At 40.0% G+C, this 25,304-nt stretch overlaps 1 protein-coding gene across 7 annotated transcripts; it reads right to left on the reverse strand.

Moving 5' to 3' along the window:
- Positions 1 to 1,431: 1,431 nt before the first annotated feature.
- Positions 1,432 to 23,074, reverse strand: LOC108876812 (signal transducer and activator of transcription 5B). Of its 7 annotated transcripts, none has more exons than XM_051069086.1 (20): positions 22,840 to 22,991; positions 21,986 to 22,100; positions 21,602 to 21,736; positions 19,552 to 19,708; positions 17,815 to 17,904; positions 17,424 to 17,601; positions 16,625 to 16,755; positions 15,316 to 15,467; positions 14,873 to 15,028; positions 13,226 to 13,405; positions 12,876 to 12,963; positions 11,707 to 11,829; positions 11,460 to 11,552; positions 9,804 to 10,010; positions 9,484 to 9,578; positions 8,985 to 9,127; positions 8,544 to 8,699; positions 8,347 to 8,398; positions 7,389 to 7,496; positions 1,432 to 6,616 (listed from the first exon to the last, which is right to left on the reverse strand). In XM_051069086.1, the coding sequence occupies exons 3-20, from the start codon at positions 21,727 to 21,729 to the stop codon at positions 6,493 to 6,495; spliced, it is 2,361 nt and encodes a 786-aa protein (XP_050925043.1). In that variant the 5' UTR covers positions 21,730 to 21,736; positions 21,986 to 22,100; positions 22,840 to 22,991; the 3' UTR covers positions 1,432 to 6,492. The 7 variants fall into 7 exon arrangements, with proteins under 7 accessions (XP_050925043.1, XP_018522076.1, XP_018522074.1 ...); XM_018666560.2 differs by having other exon boundaries at positions 21,602 to 21,852; XM_018666558.2 differs by having other exon boundaries at positions 21,986 to 22,165.
- Positions 23,075 to 25,304: the final 2,230 nt, after the last annotated feature.

The following is a 25,304-nucleotide window of genomic DNA, read 5'->3' on the forward strand; positions in this document are numbered from 1 at the left end:
AAAGCATGGGTTCTGTTTGTATGAGTACGTTGCACTGCTGTAGATAAAACCTCCAAAGAGAACCACTGTCCATACCTGAGGGGTTTATCACAAAGCTCTTCAAAATAACAGATCTGATGACTGATGATTGCCTACAGTATTTAATAGTGCGAACTACATGGGGGGAGTTGTACCAATAGCACATTTATGGTCTTAAAAAATAATTTTGCCTATTAATGTTTTATATCCTGAGAACAACTTTTCGAGTTGCCATGGTAGAATAATAAATCCCTCTGACAGGTTAAGCCTCCTCCAGCAGCACTATCTCATCAACCATCTGGACCAAAAAGCAAAAATAATGCTGTTATCATCCATTTTGAGTTTATTTGAATTTTCCATGGGTCATTTGTTATATTTAGGTGTAAATGCTGTCAAAAGCCTCCACAAATACTGAATCATTATTTTTGCCTGAAAGCAGTCAAATTTAAAATCAACTATGCTTGAAACTACTGGAATCATGACATGGAGCATCATTCTGCTGGAACCAAGACTGGATATTTTCTCTTTTTCAGATAATTCTCTGTAAACCCTAGAGATGGTTGTGTGGGAAAACTCCAGTAGATCAGCAGTTTCTGAAACATTCAGACTAGTCGATCTGGCACCAACAACCACGTCACGTTCAAAGTCACTTAAATCACCTTTCCCACCCATTCTGATGCTCGGTTTGAACTTCAGCAGGTCGTCTTGACCACGTCTTCATGCCTAAATAGATTGAGTTGCTGCTACGTGATTGGCTGGTTAGGTATTTGCATTAACGAGCAGTTGAAGAGGTGTACCTAATGAAGTGGCCAGTGAGTGTATGGTACCTCAGTATAAAAGCATTCCACTACAATTCAATTCCTGCTTTGAAATCTTAGTGTGTTCACAATAAAGTAAGCTGAGGATGATGCAAATGTCATTATATTTATATATATATTTACAGGTTATAAACCAAAGACAAAGTGAAGCTTTGACTGGATGATGGTGCTAAATGAAAAGTTAGCAGATCATCTTATAGTTATTCTAATTCTTAGTGACAAAAATGAATGTGAGTACAAAATGTCATGTCAATCCAACTGTTTCTGAGAAAACCCACCCAAAACTACAAACGTGAACTTCATGGTGCTAAAGGAAAAGTCAGCGATCACCAAAAATGACCTAAGAAAGCATGAACGCCTGAACAAATTCTCTGTGCCCAAACACTTTGGTTGGTATTGGCTGGTATAAATAACAGGCAAAAGTTTTTAACGGTTGGTGGTGTCACATTTCATGGTAGTCAATGCAACAGTTTTCAAGATAGTTCACTACAAGCCAAAAATGCCTGCCTTTGCTGTTTGAGGAAAATCAAGGAGATCACTATACTTATTAGGATTCATCCTTTGTGGACCATAAAGAACATAAACTACAATGTAATTCAATTAATTAGAAAAACTTTATTTCCATTTCCCAAAACCATATATCAACCTTCCAGCAAAATGTAGCACAATGTGGAAGTAAATAAGAAATCCCCAGACCGACAGACCACAGACTGTACAGAAGCCAGCGAACACACAGCAGCAGCGAGCTGGAAAAGTGAATTACACTGGAGGCAAACACATTAAAACAATTCAAGGAAAAGAAGTAGTACATTAGCAAAAACATCAAATTACTGCTGGTGTGAGCAACAAAATGCTTGTTCACTTCTCTTGATTTAGTACACAAAGTTTCTGTTTCAGCTTTTATTTATAACCTCACAATAAGCATAAGAAGCAAAAGAAGCACAAGAGTTATCAAAGTATTCCCTCAACACTCGAGTTATCAGGTATTATTTGGTTGATTTGGACTCATCTACCTTTATTTCACAGTGACTTTTCCTGAGATTTGCTGCATTAACTTTCATTCTGGGTGTTTGCTAAAAGAGACATTCCATGGCTGAGGCTGGTAGTGGTGCAGTGTTAGTGACAATGGCTTTAATATTTCCTGTATGGACAGTGCTGTCTCCTAACAACTCACAAGGCACAGACAGATCTACTGTATCTCCACAGAAAAGAAAGGGGGGTTGATTCAGGATGACAGTAAACCGAATCTTTTTGCATTCAGGCGATTGGAAAAATCTTTGAAATCATGATTGTAAAAAATAATGTTAGTTTCAGATCTAATGAGCTGCTGTCTGAGGAAAAAACACCTCTGACTGAAATGAGTATGACAAAGTGTGAGATACAAACATCTCCCAGTGACAGAGATCTAAGTTTTGCCTGCAAGACAGGACATACTGTGCACCTAAGGTTCCATTTTGATAACATATAATCACACTCACAACACCTTTAAGATTCTATATCAAAATGTCATAGTCTGCGCTGCCTGTTTGGAGTTGACATTAAAAATGGTTTCTAGTTCGTCATCTGTGGTTGAGTCGGAGTTGACTCTAAAATTGTCTTCTCAAAATGAATTCTTAAACATAATCAATAATTTTAGGTTGAAGTTTTGGCTCACAAAGGCAAAATGTCAAGCTCACTTTGGGTCAAGGAAGAAATGAAGTGATGCAGTACATTAGAGGAGTCAAACAACACAGTGGTCAGCTCGAGTCATTCTGATTAATCCTGATGAATAGGTTTTAATGTACAATGAGAGTGAGGTCCTGAAAGCCAGATAGCCTCCATGATACTGACTCACAGTTAAAGGGGAATTCTGCTGATTTCTTGGGGTGGGGGTAGAATTGTAGGCAAAACAATATGGAGGTCCAGACTGCTGCAGTAAATGAACACATGAATGAAGTGTGCAGGCAGATTGTTAAATATGTTATTGTTTGGGAAAATGTAAGGGTACATTTCTGGAATATGTATCTGACAGGGTAAAAGAGGAGTTTACATAAACGTTCTAAGTAATGAAACATTGTACTTAATTGTTATATGAGCTCAATGAAGTGCAGACTGAAAACTGGCCTCAGAAAAAATTGTGAACGAGAACGAGACTGCTGGTCACTGGAATGTGGTAGGACCATGTACAGTTAATGTGCAAAATGTGAATTAGCATTCTACCTAGTGTCAGCCAACCTTTTACCTGTTGGCTTCTCTCCTACTCTCTGTGCTCACATACAAAGTATTTTAACACAGCCTAATTCCAGATAAAGCTGTTCTCATTTACAAGATTTTCTGTCTCTGTTGTCAGACATGTAAGACTACATGTAAACCAACAGTCACTTCGCTGTGATTTCAGCCATATTTATCTGTAAAATGATCAGTTAGAGACAGAAGCTCATTCATGTCTGTCAGCTGCCATGAGGCCGACTGAATCAGGCGTAGAGAGATGTGCCTGCGTCAGGAAAAGCTGACTCTCTTATTTAAGTTGTTAAATGGGTTTGAAAAGTCTGTTCAACTAACGACACAGGCGCCAGGGTGGCAACACTTTGACTGAAAACACAAATCACAGCATGTTAGCTATTGTACAATGTCATATCTCTAAAAACATCAGGTGACCTGCACTTTATCACATACATACAAACAATGTATAAATAACTGAACACACTTGCACAGAGTCTAATTTCTAATCTGCTGTGATTGGCTGTGGTCACTTCATTGCAGGCAGCACAGAGGAGAGGACAGGTGTCACAGTATTCTATTTTTCTGAGGCCTAGTGAGTACTAATCTGTACTATTATGTAGCAGGAAAGAAACTCTGAAACTTCTGTGGCCCAGCTTCCTGAGAGTGAAATACCCCTTTAACACAATAAAAATGAATCAGTACCATTGAAGTACTCTGGGTAAAGAAAATCCACTAAGAACACAGACTTACACTCTCTGGTTCCTTAAAATCTAAATGACTGGATAAACATTCACCAACATACTGAGCATATGCAAACTGCAGACTACAACATCTGTTTTTAGTAAACTGATGTTCTGACATATCACATTGTTAAGTGACAATAAAAATAATTTTAGCATTTGACAGATCATATTGTACCAACGTTTGTATTTAAAACTCAATCTACCAACCAATTTATAGCACCAAAAGAGCATTTGAACATTTTGCTGTACGGCAGTGTAGAACAACAACAGAGAATGGCAGTAATACAAGAAATTAATTAAAACCATTATAGAAAAAGCACCAATTGATAGCGGTAACAGATTGGAAATTCCATTTTCAGAACTTGAAGTCAGACTATGTAACCTTTGATTGAAGAAATAAAACAAATCATTCTCTTACAGAAGGTTAAATTTATAAGTGGCTAATGTGAGCAAACGTAAAACAAATGCTGCTGTGTACCTGACATTTCAGGGTCAGAGTCTATATGACTTTTTATGACTTGGGCTCCTGTTTAAGTATGTTTCAGCGTGTTACTGAAACCAATAAAACTCAGAGTCAACACACTGAGGCTGCTGCTCTGTCACTAAGCATCTGACTGACTTAGTTGAGGTTTACAAGTTCAACTGGTTGAACCTGACTGCTGTGTCAAAATAATTTTTAAACATTTTCAGCTTTTACAGTTCAGATTCAGGTCATTTGTCTAAGTGCTGAAGAAAGAATTCAGAAATATCACTCAAATGATACACAGGGTAATACCTAGTTGCAGTTTTGATCCTTACAAAACAGGGCTGGGCGATATGGGAAAAAAATCATGTCACAATATAATTTTTATATTGGTCAATATCAATATATATATCACGATAGAAATCAAATCACTATTTCTGTCTTCAACATACCCAGGATATCTTTTTGTTATCTGGCTTCACTAAACTGAACAACCACAGTCTGGCTAAGCGGTTTTACGATGCTGATTATTAACTCGTTAAGTTAACCCAGGATTTCCTGAGCGCATGTGAAAGAGGTGTTGCAGCATTGTCAGAACCATGATTAAGGTACCTAATATTATACGAGAAGTAACGCTGAAAGCTGCTTGGCCTTTAGGTTCTAGCGACGTCCAAAAATGACATTTAACAAGGTGACATATGAACAATAAGATCACATGACACTAGAAATAATTTCCAATTATCAAAGTCAGGCTTAAGATTTATTATAAGTACATAAATGCTTTTTACTTACTGAGTGAGTGTTTTGCTCTTTTGTCTGATGGCTATTCTCATGATCATTGGCTTTTCGTACTGTGTCTGTCAAAACACAGGCGGAATGAGTTCTATTGACTTTGTTATCGACCATGTCTTATATGTCTATTGAGGAAAAGTTATATTGCAATATATATCGTTATTGTTTTGTTTTTATCACCCAGCCCTAACACAAAATGATGGATCACACTATATTTTTAATATAAATGTACATCATATAGTTACATATCTGGCCTGTACAATAATAACTGTGTTTCCTTAAACTCTGCTGCACATCAATCATGAGTAAAATACCTTTCTATATAAAGACAGAAGAGGGAATTGCTCTTATAATACATTTTGTTTTTGACTCTTAAAGCCTCAGATGACTGAACAGATCACCTGGCACCTTCTGTTGGCGCGTGAATTATTCAATGATTCAGTGATCATTTGTTTTCAGTGTGTCAGATCAACACTTTATACAGAGACTTGAGTTTCACCAGGTTTTAACCCCAGACATGCAGCAGGTTTACATTGAGGCAGGTTGAGCCGCAGGTTCACTGACGTCTCATGTTGTTTAGGTGGTTTCTACAGGACACAGCAGAAAGGTTTAAACTAAGCTTCACACTGAGGTTGAAGCTGCAACTTCTGAGGACATAGTAAACAAATTTTGTTTCCAACACAGGTTTAAACCCGTCTTAAAACTTAAGCCACAAAGCAGCAGCTCTGATGCATCTACCTGGGTGACGTTTGTTGATTTCTACTTGTTTTCCTGCCAAATGATAAAGTCTTTAAAGCAACTGACTCAAGAGATACTTTGGAAATGAGGGAAAATTTGCTCTAATCATGTAAATACTACTGCTGCACACAACAGCTGATGTTCAGGAAAAGTTACAGAGTCTCACTTTAAGGATTTTTGAGGCATTGGTAAAAATGATTGACAAATATCTCCTGTAAAAAAGAAGAGATTAAATCTGTCAGTGTTTAGTCACATTAACCAGTCTTAACTGGAAAAGGAAAAGAAACCCTTTAAAAAGATTTTTAGGAGAAGCTAGTTTGTCTACTATGAATGTTTATGTAAAAGTCTCCCAGTGCCGGCTAAAAGCTCAGCAGGCACATGTGAATGCAAAGCTTACATAAAAATTAAGTATATGTCTCAGTTTTGTATAAAAATCCCATTGACCCAAGCCAGCTCCACATGACGACCCTGAGAGACTGAGTGGGAGAGGACACTAACACCAGCCTCTGTCAAAGGCCAGTAACATTGACTCTTGAAAGCAGGTTTGCTATCTCTATAGAGACACTTAGAAGGTTATTCATTACTGGACCTGTTCTCCTCCAATCAATGGTGGATTTGCCAGACTGCCAGACCTGGCTGCAGTCCAGAGAGGTGTGGGTGTTTCTTTTGTACACAAAGGAGAAGACCTGAAGGTGTGCAGCAAATTCAGGTTTCAGGTTCAGGACTGCTGGCTGCTCCACTGGTTGGCCATAGGCCGGCGGAGTAACTCCTCAACGTGACGGGCCACGTCCATTGTGTCCTCAAGGTCAAAGTCTCCGTCTGCATCCAACATGGCATCACTCCTGATGAGACAACAGTAAAGACAGGTCAACAGGGGGAACATCAACTGCTTGATCACATCAGCGCACCTAAAAATTTGCTGCATGTTCAAACACAGCTGAGAGGGCTTGATTACTGGGAGGTAACAAACTATGCACATGACTTCTCTCATGGTGCCAAATATGTATTCCTCACAAAGGTAACTGTAAACTATTAAAACACTGTAGAAACAATGTAAAGAACAATAACACTACTGACATGAGCCATGACACAGCTTTAAAGAATTTCAAACACAATTTAACTTAAACTTATGTTTATAGCCACATTGTCTCAAAGCATGCTGGGAAGTTCTGCCCACCTTCTCCCTGACACACTACAATGTCATTATGGATCACCACTGGATAAAAATGACCAATCCGTTTGCAACATAGGACTCTGATTTCACTAAGCAGCCATTTTGGTTATTACACGTTATAGAAAAGTGATCGATATTTTATGTAGTCGCCCCCACTGAGTCAGTGCGCAGCAGACTGACAGCTGACTGTCACTCAGGGAAACTATCACACTGAGGAGGAGGAGACAAAACCCTAGCGAGGCAGCTGGATTTCTTTTAAACCCCTACTCCCTATTCATCAAAATGAAACTTAGAGCCTGTAGTTTTTAGCTGCATGTGTTAATTTCTTCCATTAAAACAACAAACCACATCAATCAAAAGAAGGATGCAGCTGTAGAAAAAGAGAGATGAAAGATCTTTGAAAGAAATAAAATGAGTGAGTAAAAGGAGTGTGTACTCACATAGGAGGGTAAACACCAAAGTTGTTGGGGTGGCTCACAGAGGGAGAAGCTGTCTGATCCATGAATGTAGGAGTCCCTCCGCTGGGCTCAGGATTTGGGGTGGTAAATCTACCAGAGACATTTCCCGTAATTACTCCAGCATTTCCATAAAAAAGTGTCAGCATCTCCTAACACTGTCATTCTTTGCCAAGGAAAATACTCTTTTCTGAATGCCTGGTTTCCCTTAAAAATATTTCCACTTAACTGTAACATGCAACAGACTTGGTCACAGCAAATACTGATTTTGATATAGGTTTTTGTTTTCTGTTTATTTCTTTTGTTTTTCTGTTTATACAAAGGAAATATTTTCATGGCATTCATTTTGAAGCATCTTCACTCTACTAATAGTGCGTATAACTTTTGCACTGTACTACATATAAGCCCTCAGTGATCCTTCACAGTTTGATGATATTCCACATATAGAAGCCAAAGACAGATGACACATTTAAGACCATACTGTGTATGACTTGTGTGTGTGTGTATATATATATATACACACACACACACACACACACACACACACACATATATATATATGTGTATATATGTGTTATAAATAACTTGAAATACAACACAGTTCATCATACAGAATCCTAATATTCACACACGTTTTAGATATTCTCAGAGAATAATGGCCACCAATCAATCAGTACTACTGTCCATCTCAATGTATCATTATTTTTTGATTGCCAGTTGATCTCAGGGCCAACACATATAGACAAACAACCATTCACACTCACACTCACATTCACACCTACAGTTAATTTAGAGTCACCAATTAACCTGCATGTCTTTGGACTGTGGGAGGAAGCTGGAGAACCTGGAGAGAACCCACACAGGCACAGAGAGAACATGCAAACTCCACACAGAAAAGACTCGCACACCGTTTCAGAAGAGAGGAAAAAAAAGAACAACTTACTCGGGCACAACTTGTTTGATCTGTGGTTTTACGTATCCATCCACCGCTTTTGCTGCAAGAGAGATGAGGTCTAAAGTGACTGCAGAGTAATTTCAACTTTACAGTGTCACCCATGTATTAGGTTTGTTCCACCAGGTTTGGCTTCTTTGCAGATGTGTGTACTGATATGATTAACAGTAAGAACTGCTGATACATACAGAGTGGAGGGGTGTAGTACTTGGCAAAAACCTCATCTTTGGGCCGGTCAGGGTAGAGAAACAGAAGGTGATTCAGGTCGCTGATGCGATCAGCCAGGGAACGAATGGAGAAGTCCTTGGTTGTATAAGGCAACAGATTCCAGACCAGCCTCTCTCCTAGCCAGGACAGGAACAACCATATATTATAATCTCTGTATTTACTGAGGATAAGCATGTTATTATTGTCGCAGAGATAAAGATGATTGATGTTCTAACTTGTGAACACATGCATGAACATACATGAATGGAATTCGGGGCTTGATATTCATGGGAGGAAACTGAACTGGAATGCTGCATGCAACATTTTACCCTCAGCTCATGCTGTTCTTATGATATTAGACTTAATTGCCGTACAAATCAAACTAAGTGTAAAAAGTCTTTAAAAGCGCAGCAGTTTAGTACCTGGTTTGTTGGGATTCTCAGCCACCCAGGCGATGGTGATGCCTCCGATCTCAGAGTCACTGAATCGCAGCAGGAAGGTGCCGTTGGGTTTGGACATCAGCATGTCCTGGGCCTGCTGCTTGTTTACAAAGCCCAGGATGGCCCTGCAAAGAGCACACAGATACACACACACTTTTATATGTAAACTCTTTAATGCACTTTATGCAAGTGTAGGACACAAAGACATCACTGTTCGGTGAAGCAAAGATACACACTTAACATAAGCTGAGGAGGAAAAAGAAGCACTGCTTTCCAGCCAGCCATTACATTGTTCTTAAACCAGGACCACACTGAAATTCTCAACTTGCTCAATACTGGAGTATTTGCACAGAAACGTTTGTTCCTCTTACCTCTGTTTTTCTAATGCTGCCTTTTCATCTGAGATTAATCAGAAATTCCTGTTTTAGTAGTTATGATAAAATCTGTTTCCTGGGGGGAAAAAAACAGCATGACTCATTACCCATCATTCCAGTGAGGCTTGAGATGTTTCTTCATGAGCTCCACAACTCCATCAAACCACTGCCAGAAGGTGAAGTTGCGCCCAGGTAAGCTCTCCTGTACAAATTAAGAAACCAGTCTGAGAAATCCTGTTCATCTAATGAGTTTAAAAACTTAACCTGTTTTGAAACATCACATTAACATGTAGCAGGGCAGTACCAAGATTTTCTTTAGTGATATGATGCTGCTGCTGACACTCTGTAGTGACAGCACGTTTTTTTTCTTACAGTTCACACATCTTTTACAGTCAGCTGTAGAGCTGTGGAAGCGAGCTGGCCTCACCCGGTTGAACTGGGCCCAGGATATAGTCATGTTGTGGTAGTCCTCAGGGTTGTTGCTGCTGCTTGTAAAAGCCTTCTGTGCCAGGAAGACCAGGTTATCCTCTGACAGGCCTCGCCCACTGTGCATCTCAGCCTTGTACTTCATATCGAGGGCCTCACACAGCTGGGGCCACAGCACCTTGTCTGGTACGATGAACGGCACCCTGCCCTGAAGAAATGAAGATGGTACAGAGGGAAACGTGAGAAAAGATGAAAAGAGGCATGGCAGTTTAGAAAAAAAACTGTTTTAAAAACTGATAAACTGACTGTCAGTTTATTTGTTCAAGTCCTTCTCACCAGCACAGTATTCATCATTGTTGTTTTGATGAAACATGGGAAAATGACACCTTTCTGATATTTTCAATGATTTAAAAATTACACGGGGCAATGTGGCTTCACACATATTAGGTTCCCGTGAGTTTTTTGAAAACATTACTAAAATAGAAGAAAATGGGGGGGACTGTTTTCAGTGGTGCACCCAGTGCTTTGATGGGCACAGGACAGCATATATGGGAATGGGTCAAAATAAACTATACTGTGTGTGTTCAAGGTAACAAAGAAACATGTGTCCAGTGCAACAGTTTCTGAATAATGGAACTCTATGGCACAGAAGAAGAAAACATCTCAGGCTTTGGACATTCACACAGTTCTTGTTGGTAGGATACATTCAGTCTTATTCTGGATCAGCACAGGGGATGTGTTGATAAAAAAACAGAGCTCTGATTTTTACTAGTGAGTTACATAAAGTTCCACAACTCTCACCAATAGGTGGATAACAAAACCAGTGTCAGGGGTGCAGCAGATTCTAGCAGCCACAGTGACACCCAGCCTGACCCACTCTCTGACACCAAACACTGTTTTCCTACCTGGCAAAAATACCCACAGTCTCTACCAATGCCATTAAAGAGTGAAGGCACATGGACCTGCCCACCCACCCCCCTCCACAATAAATTTTAAGAATATTTTTACAATTTAACCATAAACAATATTTATATATATCAAGTAAAAACTGCTATTGCCTAACACAGATTAAATAGAACACACAATAGACTGAAGGAATACCAAACAAAAGCCAAATAAGTCCTGTGGCTGCATTCTCATGCCCCTTGACAGCACACCTCCCTGTATTATACTTCTGTCAAACTTCACATAGTCAATGTACATGTGTGTTTTCACCTTAGTGAGGGGGATACTTTCCAGCTCCCTCCCATTACATTATTACATGAGTATTCAGTACTAATGGCTGGGATCGCACCTATAACTTGGTCTTCATTTTGATCTCTACTACACAAGTTTCCTGACTGTTTCTTCCACAGTTACAAGGATATCATTATGACAAAAAATGCCTGCCAAATTTCCCAATATAGTAGGTGTCTCCAGGACCATGGTGACTGACACACATACACGCAGACACACAAAATGAATAAAATATCAGTCCCAGTTGCAGCTGGTAAATAACAGAGTATCAGAATCCTTGAACAACCCATGATGCTATCAGATACCTAACAAGCTGACACTGTGTGCCATTACAGGCAAACATTACTTGATATGGTAAACACTGGGCATTGTGAAGTATAAAAAGCCCATTGAGAAAACAGTCCAGGTGCATTCAACTTACTGGCTCAGCAAAAGCATTGTCCCACAGGACTGTTGCTGTGGCGTTGTTGTCCTGACTGCCATGGACGATCACTACCACAGGCAGCGATAAGGTCTGCAGGTTACAGGCACAATGGGAGAACAGAAATGGGTTAAAAAGGAAGACGTGGCCAAAAGAGTAAAGCTAACCATGAAACAATCAAAAAGATACTCAGAGTTGTTTAGCTGCTATTTACTGGTATAAAAGATCAAATATGACATTTAATTACTTTGACATGGAAGACCAGCTCGTTGCCCCCGACACTGAACTGTGACTCAAACAGAACTGTGAACTTCTCCTCCGTCACTGACTCTGCACCTCGACGATCAGAACGCTTGATCCGCTTCAGTGACTGTTAAGACAAAGACAGGAGAAGACATTAGAAACATAATCCTTCATTACAATTCACACAGCCAGTGTAGTGCATTCTGAAACAATTCTGCAGCTGCATTTTCAAGATCTGGAGAGAAGCTGTGTGTCAGGCCGATGTCAGGCTCTGAGAACGCAGTTCAGCGTTTGGCCAATTTTCTTGTTTGACGAGCTGAGAGGAATTAAAAAAAACCTATAACACATATCATACTCGTTAACAGATTCAATTAATTGTTGGTTTTTTAACATAATTTGTAATAATATGGATGTACAATACAAGGGCCGGCAAAAAAATAATTATTCTGTTCAATCACAATTTTTACTCTATATCAATTCTTTAAGTCCTACGGTCAATCTTTGCATTTGTAGCTTTTCTCTGTAGGGATAGGGTACATCTGCACTAAATGTTGTAAGAACCATAACACTACTGACAAAGTTATGTGTATGCAGTGGTTACCTGTTGTCATTGATTCGGTTTGTGGAAATCGAGTTACAATGCGCAAAAAAGGTTATTTTAAATTAAATCTAACACAGATGATAGCTGCCATATGAACTGCCTTGACAACAGTCTCAGAAACTGTGACTGATTACAATCTATGTCATTCCTGCTCAACTGTTTTGCACATAAAAGCCTACAAAATCTAAATGTATCATATTTTAGATGTTTTGCATTTGCAGAGGAAAATAAATCCTTGATCTGCAGTTTTTGCAACCAGGAAGTGCTTACAATTCAGCTGGTAATGTGCATTTCTCAGTTTTATATTCAAGGAAACAATGGTGTCACTCTCTTACTGAACCAACAAGATACGCAAGGATACAACACTGGTATTTGCCTGATATAACTGAAGCATCAAGAATTGAAACTGAAATGAATGGATACAGGGTTTCATTAATTGGAATCAAATCAAACTGGGAGATTTTCATATCATATAACATACAACCAATATAAAGAGGATAAACCAGCTGTAATGTGTCTTGTTTTGTTGCTAAGGCTGCAAACTTCCTTAAACAATATCTGACAGAGCTCACCATGTTTCTGAAGTGAGCACTGAGGGTGCCAGTGGCCTGGTGATACTCCATGACACAGTTGTTGTTGAGGATTTCTCCACTACTTTCACTACAAAGGCAAAAGAAAATTGTTAGAAATCACGTAACACATACAGATCTGTTCAACACGCTCAATCCATAACTCTCACATGATGACTAAACCACTGTGAAACAGTTTGTTTAATAACTGCCCATTGATCAGTTAGATGCCTTTTGATATCCAACTGCTGTAATGACTGTATGCCTTGTATCAGTCGTGAGTCCACAATGTGTTTTACAATGCAAATTACACAGGATTCATGGACAAGTTTGCATGCTGGCATGTGCCTCACCTGTGTGTGCTCTCATTCTTCAGCAGAGCCTTGGCCTGCTGCTCACTAACAATGATGGCCTTGACCTGTGGTGGGTTCATATGGACGTTGAGTTTTCCACCAACCAGAAGGCGCACGGTGGCTGCAAACTTGGTCTGGGTCTTTAACACCTGGGGTGGCTGCTTTTCAATGATGAAGGTGCTGAAGACGAAGAAGAAGAAATGACATGATGAGTTGGTCAATATTTTCTATCATGAAAGGATTAGAGTGATCCTAAGGCAGTGATATGGACAATAAGCTCAGAAAAGATAAGAGGTTCTGTCTACCCCACTGAGAATCACCACCTTGACGTGGTAGAGGGGTTTGTGTGTCTTGTTAATCCTGGGAGCTGTCTTTGGCGGCCCTACTAGATCTCTGGGGAAGGGACCAGAGTGAGAGTGATTCACAGACCCTTATCACACGCCTCAACACAATCCTGTCCCTGAGCTCTCCAGACAGTTCCTTTGACCTCATGGTTTGGTTTTTGCTCTGATATGGACAGATCAGCTGTGAGACCTGATATAGACAGGTGTGTGCCTTTCCAAATCATGTCCAATCAATTACATTTACCACAGGTGGACTCCAGTCAAAGCGTAAAAATATCTCAAAGATGATCTAGCGCAATGGGAGGAACCTGAGCTAAATTTCAAGTGTAATAGCGAAGGGTCTGGATACCTAAGGCAATGTGATATCTCAGTTTTTCTTTTATAGTAAATTAGCAAAAATGTGTGCTGAAACTTCATAAAACATGATAAAAATTAAAGGGTCTGAGTTCTTTCTGAATGCACTGTGTGCAATATGTAGACTAGATGTGCAAACACCTCCAGTGTCCTTGCAAAAGAGAGAGTGAGCAGCATACAGAGAGAAGTGAAACTGAAACCTAACTTTATTTGATAGTTGTGCAATGTAATTCTGGTGTAACTCTGTGGTTAAGATGAAGATATTGAACAACAGTGCAGAGTGAGGCTCTGATAAAGACAACAACTACAGATGACCAGGTATGAGTGAAAATTTCAATGACCTGCATCATGAATGCATCACCTGCACAAAATGGGTAATAGGGGTCAGTTTTGGCCACAATAAACTGACCAGTTAAACAATATTTGTGGATGTCCAGTGAGTAAGACATCTATCACGGTATAAATATAGAATTATATATCACAAAAGGAGAAGTATGTAAACAACAAAATTTTCAGTTTCTTTAAAATATCTGACAAGTCAAGGTACTTCACCACAGCAATGGAAAAATCACACAACACACTAAATGTAGCGTAAATAACAGTACTTCAATATAGACCATTTCACAAAAAAGAAAAAAAGAAGTGATTCTTTCACACCAATTTGCGCTGGAGATCGCAGATAAAACCAGCTGAACAACAACTGCAAAACACTGCAGTCCTGGTGTCACTGTATCAGACACTCACCTCACCTAAGTTAAGGCCACAGTGCTCACAAAAATCTGAATCAGAATTACAACAGATTCTGCATTGCTCTTCCTGAATCAGCTGGCTGGAGTCTCCTTTTCTAAACCCTGGCCTTTCAAGAATGGGAACAGCATCCAGTCTGCCAGTCCACAGGCCCCATCAGCAACTTCCACATTACACTGGAGACGTCAAGTCTAGTTCTCACCTGGTGACCAGGGCGGAGATGATATCAGTGATGTCACTGTTGAGCTTGCTCAGCAGCTCTTCCATGGGGCCCGGCAGAGGAAGCTGCTGAGTTAGATGTTCACAGCGTCGAATCTGCTGCCGGTTCTGCCAGATCAGGTCAGCCAGCTTCTCACACCTTGTGGACAAGGACAAGCAGTGGAGACACCACCATAATAAGAAAGTAGAGGGGGAGGAAATCATTAGTTATTCCTAGTTATTCCTCCATGTCATCTTATTAAAATATATCTTAAGTTTATGTTTTATCACCCTCAACACCTTCTACTTCACTTCTGCAAACTTTCCTCTACATCACAAAATAAGAATAATACACTTGCTTGAGCTAGGTAAAACTGCTTAAAGACACCTCCACTCTGCAATATAATACGCAAGGCAAACTAATTAACAAGTATTTCTAGTATGTACCAGGATTGCAGGACATCCAGTCCCCCCTCATGAGGACCCCCGTTGCCAGCTAGCTGCTGCCTCCTCTTCCACTGGATGAGCTCCTCATCCAGGATTAGAGTCTGCTGCTTCCTCAGCAGGCCCAGGGTCTTCTGGTGTTGTTCTGACAGGTCCTGCAAGCACACCACCAGACACATGCTGAGAAAAATGTGCATATGTGATTATGATTCTTAAATGAGATTGTAGTTGTCCTTGAATGAAAATATCAACGGTCAAAATGTCCAGTGAAAGATATGCCAAATACACTGTCTAGTATTGTGCGACCTGATATGTTACTCAGTGTGTTATTATCACTTTAAGTAGCGGAAGAAGTAAGACCCTTTATCCCTCTTTGGATTCTGAATGATGTCTCAGAATCCTTATTTATTAACTGACATTGCTGAGCACAGAGGGAGAGGTTTCAGCATAAACACCTTATTTAGTGAGAGCCAACCATATTACACCTCAGGTATTTCTACCTACTCAGTGTGAGGGGACAGTATCATTGAGTAGATGTTTTCAAGTCACCCATGACGAACTAAGACATGGAACTATTCTTGATAAATCAATCTTAACCTTATTTATATGTGCTGAAGTCAAAGTTACTGTTCCCTGCAACAGACTTAAAACCTAAAAGGAAAAAATTAAATACATTTATTTGGTTCTTTTTCCTGTTTTGTTATTCAGAAAGTAGAAAGAAACTCCTGAATCAACCACAGGATGATGTATATCTATTATCTCCATTATGTGATGCACAGAGGAATGTGTCATTATGAAGTAATGTGATCGGAAATTATACAAAATGTATGCGTGTAACTGGGCGTACTGCATTATTGCATTAAATAAAGCTTAAAAAATGAAGGAAATCTAATGAGACTGAAAGGAATAGACATCGATTTCTGAGTGAATAGAAGCTGAGAGATTAAAAGGTTCCATGTTGAGTCACTGGCTACAAGAACAGTGAAGCAATGCTTTTTTGAGTCAACCCCAATTTTATTTGCTGACCCACATTAATGTGGGAAACACAATTAACATCCCTGCCAATGGTTACACACTTTTCCATCATAGTGCACCAAGAGAGAAAACAACGTGCCAACAAAGGTAGTGAAGAAGAAGACTGCAAACAAGTAAACATTGATGTAAATAATGCAGGTTTCAAACTTTTTCAAACCTTTCCCTTCCTGAATCATCTCTGTGTATACAATATGAGTCAACGTTGTATATCATTGTCTGAATGTATAATTGCAGAGCTACAGTTAATAATGTGTGTGTGTATAGTGTCTCTTCATACAAGCCTGTATTTCTGTAGTGTGCTGGCCTCTCTGGTGAGCCACGCTTCCACAGTGGCCCTCTTGCTCTGTAGGGTGGTCTCCCGCTGGGTGCGCTCAGCTGGAGGCAGTGACGACAGGCTGCTCAGCTGGGCTAACAAAACAGGAAGCAGGTAACAGTCACTGCCAGAGAACACAGTTAACTTTAGGATAAAGACAGTAACTTTGAAGGTGCTGTATGGAAGAATCTGAAGTAATCTCATCTAATAATTGCTTTTTTATTGCCAATGTGGAAAAGGATTGTAACATAATATAAAAAACGAGCCACTCCCCGACTCTCTCTGTTGCTGTGTAAAGAACGAGAGTTTTCAGCATGCTCACAGCCAAGAACCCTGCCACAATAAATATCTCTCTTCTGCACCACTTCAGCACCAACAGTGTACTATTGTTAGTTTCATAGTTCACCGTCATAATGAAACAACCAGCTCCAAGCACTTAAATGGCAGTGGCAGGTATCAGTAATAACAAGGGTTTTGGTTTAACACTTCCATATGTGTTTTTTCGTAGTTTGATGTCCTCAGTATTAATCTACAATGTAGAAATAATTTTACAAAAAATGTTTTAAAAAAAAAAAAACACTGAATGAGAAGGTGTGTCAAACAGGCTGGTAATGTTCCTCCCTACAAGCCGGGGCTAAAACACCTGAAGCTAAATCATAGGCTGTCATCATAGCTACCTTACATACATGGCCACTGAATGACTGGTGGGTTCTGTGCAAATCAGAGTTACAAATGTATCTTTGTGTGTGTGTCTCATCCTTACCCTGGATGCGCAAGTTCTCCTGGTACTGGATGATGAAGTACTCTTGGCTGTGTTGCAGCTTTCTCAGTTCATTCTCAGTCTCCTGTGTGGCCAAGCGGAGCTCCTCAAAGGCCTGGTTGATCTGCTGGTGCCGTTGTGACAGTGTGTCCATAGCCTGGCCCCCAGTCCCACAGCTGGCCTACACACCAAACATTAAAAAAAAATCTAAATCTTTTTATTTGTTTTTTGTTTTTGTTCTTTCACTTTAGTACTACTAATAGCGTGACACTATGCATGTAATTTATTGTTTGTGAAAACCAGCCTACTATGTGTGAATCTCAACCTCTGTCACAACCTGGTTTCACAGGATTCCTGCAAATGATGAGACATCAACAGCCCCACCAACACTTACATTTGTAGCTTCTTGAACCAGCCTCTGTTCTGAGTGCAGAATGTGTTTAATGCAGCGCACCAGCTCCAAAGGACAGCGGTCATAAGTGCTCTGCAGACATACACATAGACACATAGACAGACAGACAGACAGACAGATCATTAATCAATGCCATACTAACATTCTGGTCAAAAATGTTCTGGAGTTCTTTCAGTCCAACAATACATCTGTTTACATTTCTCAGGGTGAAAATAACTTTCATAGTGGCGATTCCTTGGTGTCTATGTAGTACCTATAGAAGAGGCTCCCAAACCATGGGATGTGGACCAGTACTGGAACATGAAATCTTTATTAATGGGCAATGTAGAAACAGCATTTAGCAGAGAAAGTTGAATACTTACAATCAATGTTCCCCCTAATTTTTCATGTGTCTGAGCATACACACAAACTCCCTGAGAATTCCTTGGATCACTGTGAGCAACATCAGACGTGTACACTGTCGCACACTGTAATTTTATGCGCTACATAGTTTTGCTGTGCGCGGACAAAGCAGGAGCAGTGCGCGCAGCTTAGAGGGAACATTGCTTACATTATAACATTATAGACTGTCACAGGCTATTTATTTTACCTTGAAACTGGCACAGTCTGTGTTGCAACACGCTGATTTTGAAGTGGAGTAACTCATCAGCACAAGAGAGAACCAACCGTCATCAGCAGCTTTCAGCATTTAGCAATATATGTCCTCTAATCTGCTGTTGACAGGTCTGAGACAGGTCTGTCTGTACTTTTTACTTAGCAAGCAACCACAATGAAACACTTCCTAAATTGATAAGCTTACTTGCTCTCCCACTCTTTGACATTTTCTAGAAGAGAGAGATCATGTCTGAACTGATTGAACTGAACAGTTCTTTCGGGACAGTAAACCTGTTGCTCAGCTGCAGCTCTGAGGCAGGTGGACGGGAAGAGCAGCTGCCTCGATTTCAAAACCAAAGCCCAGTGATCTGCAGTCACTGGAGTTGAACAGGGTGGTGTATAATACTACTGCCTGAACTCAGGTGTGGTTCACTAAGCCCTTTAGAGGATAGGTAGCATAGTCTTTCAGTTTAAAGAGACACTGGATCAGAGAATCTACACACCACGGTACAGGACTGGTTCAGCTGTATGTCTGGAACATCATCTCCATGGATAGCGGGGGTCTCTTGGTTCGCTTGTAGAACAGCGTGATACATTGTTTGTTCTTGTAGGTGTGGTTGGTGTTGTACTTTCAAGTGCATTAGTAGCCTACAAATGACACCTGGTCTGAATGAATTATTTTAGATTGGTGAGAGATTCATGATGATGACCTTAAAACATCACTCTGTAGAGACACTGAAAAAATTGGATACCATGTCCCAAGACAGAGTACATTTGATTCCAACAGAAGTTGCTCACTGTGCATTCTTCCATCTGGGTTCTTCTCTGCCTGAGCTGCTGAATTTCTGCCGTCTCCCCACACACATAAAATAATTAATGTTTTTTAATTGTTTACACCTCGTGGCACAAATATGCCAATAATACAGTCCTTTCAGAGTGTTGAGTTAGGTGACATAAGATGGAATGATTGTCTATGGAAGTTTTTTTTTGTTTGTTTAAGTGGCCATCACTGAGAAATGATACCTGTTTTACGTTAACTGCACCAGGTTGGTTCAGCATTATGTTCTAAAAACAAGGTTTGTGGGCAGGCTTGTTTTCCTTTGTCTTACAGCAGCTGACTGGTACCTTGAGTTGGCTGGCATAGTGGCCCAGCTTGATCTTAAGCAGAAAGCCGTCCTCTCCTCCCTGAAGCTGGGCTTTCCTCTGCAGCTCGGCCACCAAATTGTCTAGCAGACGCTTGGCTTTGGCTTCCTCTGCTGGGTTGTCCAACTCCACTGAGTCCCTGTGAAACACAATTACATTTTTAACCAATCCAAGACCAACATCAAGCTCAGTGCTGCTTTGCAAAGAAGTTGCACAGGACTAAAAAATTTACACAAATCTCTCATCAATTTTGCCTGTAAAACATCTGATAAGTAAACTCAACTCCTTAATGCATAACAGAGTGATGATTTCTTGTATAGCACATTCAAAACATGGTTCCAAAGTGCTCGAAAAAAAAACATGTTAACATAGTGAGGTAAAGAACAAGAGTATCATCAAGTAAAGTGAGATAAACTGATAGAAAGATAAGCTAACAACTCAGCAACGAGTCAATTACAGTTATTTAACAGTGTGTACTAACAGTACCTGATTTAAAAAAGAATCAACAGTTAGCCAGTTAATCTGTGTATTTCAGTGCAGTAGAAGGCCTTACTGCACTGAGGTAAATACCGTAATTTCCGGACTATAAGCCGCTACTTTTTTCACACGCTTTGAAACTTGCAGCTTAAACAATGATGCGGCTAATTTATAGATTTTTACGGGCTAACGAGCTTCATGTCGCAAAAACATTTAGACACCTGCGGCTTATAGACAAGTGCGCTTAATGGTCCGGAAATTATGGTACTATAGACATTTGTGAAATTTTACCACAACTTTGAAAATATGCTTGGGGTCATTTCCCATTTGCAGTATCTATTTGTGCCCATTTGATGTGCCCTTTTGAATTGCCTGGCTGATGTCTTGAGATGTGCCTGTTTCCTCTTGGTGCATCTTCTGTCCCCCAGGAATTGATTTGCATTTTCCAAACGAAAAAAAACATCATCACTAAGAGACAGAAGATGTCTCCCTCCTCCATGTTATGACACCTGCATGGTCCCATGGTGTTTATACTTGCGTATTATTGTTTATACAGATGAACATGGTGCTATGAGTCATCTAGGAATTAAAGGCAGGTCTTAAAATGCTTCCACAGGTACACTTCCAATTGATCCAGTCAACTTCAACTCTGAAATTTGAATATGGTGAATTAGATGCCCTGACCAACTTGCCAAAAATATTGTTTGCAAACACCTGTGGTTTAAAAAATATATTTAGGACGCTCTAGCCTGTTCACTTGGGCACAGACATGAAAACCAAGACGTTCCAGGCCCAGGCCTGGGAGGCTGACGACGGCAGCAGCTGTTAATGCAGTCAGTTCAACAAACAGGTTGATTCACATCACTAAACCAAGTCGTCAGACATGTAAGGTGGATGCCTCAAATTTCTTTATTAGAAAAGAAAAACTGAGGGATCACAGCCAGTATGGGCAAGAGGAGAAATGACAGCAATTGATGACTGTGAAATCTGAACATATCTTTTAGCTTCATGGGCACAAAATGATACTGACTAGAAATAATGGCTAAAACAATGAGAATAAGACTTAAGTGGTGGTAGCATGGGCTAAATAGATCATCTAAAACAATGTAAAGTACACTCAGTTGACTCTAAAATAATCACACAATTGAATCAACATCTAAACCAGTGTCAGGATAAATTGAACATTAGAACCTTCATGGTGTGTGTGATGTGTTGGACTGACTTGTTTTATCTAGGTGTACCTAATTAACTGGCAACTCAGTGTCACTTTCAATAGTTTATTTATATAAAGTGTCTTTGGGTAAAAGCAATGTATAAATAAAATGTGTTATCATCATTATTATAAACATTATTATTAAGAGTTTTAGTTTATTGAAATATCTGGTCATTTTGGTTTAAATGTTGTAGAAATTTTACACCCTGACAGGAATAATATTCTGCAGCAATCATTAAAGTTTTAATTTTAAAGTTTTAAAGTGTTATAAAACATTACATGGTCCAACCCACAGGCTGGGTGCCTCTAGAATAAAAATAAAGATAAAGATCTATGGCATACCAGAGCTGGCTCTCAATCCACTGGGCCAGGTAGTGTCGCACCTCAATGGGGAAATGCTGGCCATACAGTGCCTGCATCTGGTGCAGCGCCTCACCCTGCAGCTGCTGGGCCTGGATCCACATTGCCATGGTGCTCCTATAGTAACAGAGGGATGGCAGAAGAGGAAGTCAGGGACAGGATGAGAGAAAGGGGAAAGGAACAGTGACAGTAGCAGTGAGTAAGATGAACAGAGGGGGGTTTTTTACAGAGCACTAAAGAGAGAGCAAAGTTGAAGAGAAGATGAGAGGAGAGAAAGAGTAGAGCAGGAGGAAAGAGTTATCAATGTTTTATTGAGGACATCAACGGCCATCAAAACTTGGCAGAAATACAAAAACTAACCAGTACCTGCCAAACTGGTGAGCAGTTCCAAGCGGGTGTAACAGGTGTCCCAACTGATCTCTTAAGTTCACTTCAGATAAAGTCGCACAGCTACAACCTTCCAAAGCTTCCACAACTGTTCCTGATTCACCGTGGGAGACATACTGTGCTCAGCGGCAGCAACAACACCACCTTCCTCATCCAGGGCTGAAATTCACCAAGACTAAGTAACGAACTGTTCGTTGACAGGTGTAGCTACTTTCATTTAATTAATCGTTGTCGGCTGCTGTAACACAGTGATTTCCCGACCTGGGATCAATAAAGTGCATCTACCTATTTCTCTATGCTAAAAAAAACTACAGATTCAAAATATGATGATGTGTTTTTTTTTTTGAAAAACAAACAAACATTTAACTTCACCGTGACAATCTTATTAACATGTCAGCATTAGTAGTAAAGTTATTACAGAGTCTGAATGACATTTGGTAACGTGTTGTTTCCTAGGGCTACACAAGAGGTCGGAACGCATCGGTCTGCAGCAAGGAAGCTTGCTCTCCCAACAACTTTGAGAGATAGCTTAGCTTGCTAACATTACTGTACATTGAGCCTGGCCCGCTGACAGATGAATATATGAAGAAACCTGTAAATGGCGACATCTAAATTTGGCCGAACATAGGTGCAAATTGCTGATTGGGAATATGGTGAATTTACGTTACGTTTATTACTTTGGTAGGGCAAGACAGCGTGACGTTAGCTAGCTAGCGAAGGGGAGCTACTCTACTAGCTAGCGTAGTAGGAAAGCTCACTGATACTGTACAGCACTCGACTAAAACTTCACTTTTATGCTCCACAAGTAGTTAACAGCTACGTCTTTAACTCACCTATGAAGAGACTGCACCACACATTACAGCAACACCATTGGCAAGCGGTGGTTAGCACACACACATACAAACTTTTAAGCCTCCCACAGGTTATTTGACGTACTTGTCACATCGCCAACTTCTTTAACGCCTCCTGGTTTCTGGTAAAGCAGCTGTTGTTGACCAGCATCAAGTAAAGAACGACTATCAGAGACAGCTTCCGAATTCAAACTAAAAGTCTTAGAAAACCACAGTGGTATGAGTGATATCAGTTTAAGAGATGACTTTTGTTGTAGTTCCACTGCATATAGAAGGCTATCTAAATAACATGTGTGACCTTTGTTGTTGTTTTCGCCTAGTAATTGTAACAATAATTTTAGGTTATTAATTAAGATACAGAGGCCCTCCACCACATCCGGTCGTATTCATGCTAACTTCAGTTAACTTGGTACAGTCCTGGCAGCTCTATTTCCGCTAAGCCCGCACCCAGCTGTGACTGGAATCAGTGTGCGCCTGCATATATATATATATATATATATATATATATATATATATATATATATATATATATATATATCTGATCAGAGCTCACAGCATTTGGCTATTCTGAGCTCTGTGTCAATAGTAGTGAAAACCTTGTTTTGAAACACTGCCCAGGCTCACAAGGCACAAAAAAGGCAAAAGGTATATATATATATATGTATATATATATATATAATAAATATATATATATATATATATATATATACTGTATAGATGTATAGATAAGCTAATGGGCAGTCTGTGATAATGAAATATTGTAAAATAGATAGATTAAAAAAAGAGGAACGTATATTTCAGTTTTTGCAGTGGCAGATCTGTGTTGTGTGATCTGTGCGCAGTGTGTCAGAGGAGTTCCTCAAGCTGTCTGGACTTAGCAGCATAACTAAGAGCTGGTTCAGGATTCATCTGAGCCAGCTCTAACTGTTAGCTTTATCAAAGAGGACGTTTTAAGCCTAACCTTAGATATAGAGGGTTGTCTGTCTCCTGAACCCAGACTCAGGGCTGATACAGGAGAAGAGCCTGACAGATGAAGGCTCTGCCTTGTTCTAATGGGATGAAAGTCTTAAAGATACAGTGGAGCTTGGTCATTAAGGGTTTTGTGTGTAAGGAGAAGAGTTTTGAATTACTCTGGATTTTACAGGGAGCCCATATAGAGAGGCTAACATGGGAGAAATATGATCTCTATAGCTCCTCCTTTTTGGATCAACTGGAGGTTTCTTGCAGAGTTAGACATCCTGATAATTAGGAATTGCAGTAATCCAGTTTAGGGGTAGCAAATGCATGAATTAATGTCAGCAGATGGCATGGTGGTACAGTGGTTAGCACTGTCATCTCACAGCAAGAAGGTTCTGGGTTTGAGCCCCCCCAGTTCACCCAGGGCTTTCCTGTGTGGAGTTCACATGTTCTCTCTGTGCCTGTGTGGGTTCTCTCCAGGTTCTCCAGCTTCCTCCCACAGTCCAAAGACATGCAGGTTAATTGGCGACTCTAAACCCCACTGCAGGTGTGAGCGTGAATGGTTGTTTGTCTTCGTACGTCATCCCTGTGACAGACTGGCGATCTGTCCAGGGTGTACCCCTCCTCTCAGGTGGGTGCAGGTGCACAGAACAGAGAGGAACTCCATGACTAACTTTTGCTTGCAGTGAGGAGTCATTCTCAACATTAACAAACTGGAATCTGCTTCTGTTTCTTTAATCCCAGTGAGATGTTCCTGTTTCTGTGATAAAAAATCTTGTGTCCAGTTCTTCACTTTTTTCTGTGATATTTTTTCTGATAATATCAAATAAAAACACAGTAACTGTGAACCAAATAGTTTTTATTAATTAAATCATTAGTGGTTAAGAAATGAAACATTAAACATTATACAGGAATCAGTAAATGATAAAACAAAAGCAAGGAAACAGTGAAGTGTGAACTACATTTTGTGTTCCATTGACAAAGGCCTCAGTGTAGGTGCATGTTGTTACTGCTTTGACAGACATGACATTGTTAATTCTCTTTGAAGAACTGAGCCTTAAACCACAACTGAGCATCAAAAAAGCTACAATATTTTATCCTTGCTAACATGTTAGAGTGCCAGTATCACTTGTTGCACAGTGGAATTTGTGCAAACATCAAAATTATTTGGCCCAAGAAGCTGTTCTAAATGCTGAAGAAGTGCAGGCGACAGAACGAAAGAGGCTCTCAGGTAAATAAAATCAAAATGCATTGTGATCTGCATTGGCAGTGATTCACATTATATACAAAAAATGAACACAAATAAAACTGTGATTTGTCTGAGCTAGAAACTAGAGGGCAGTACAAACACTATGGCAACATGGTAAATTGGCAACTCTCTATTCTTTTACTTTGGATTCAGAAATTTGTCTTGAGTCCGTCTCTGCGTTAGCCTTTTGATAGACTGCTGACCTGTCTGGGGTGTACACCACCTCAGCCCAGAGAATACC

The sequence above is a fragment of the Lates calcarifer genome, unplaced genomic scaffold (genome assembly GCF_001640805.2).
Source record: "Lates calcarifer isolate ASB-BC8 unplaced genomic scaffold, TLL_Latcal_v3 _unitig_5786_quiver_433, whole genome shotgun sequence".
NCBI lineage: Eukaryota > Metazoa > Chordata > Actinopteri > Centropomidae > Lates > Lates calcarifer.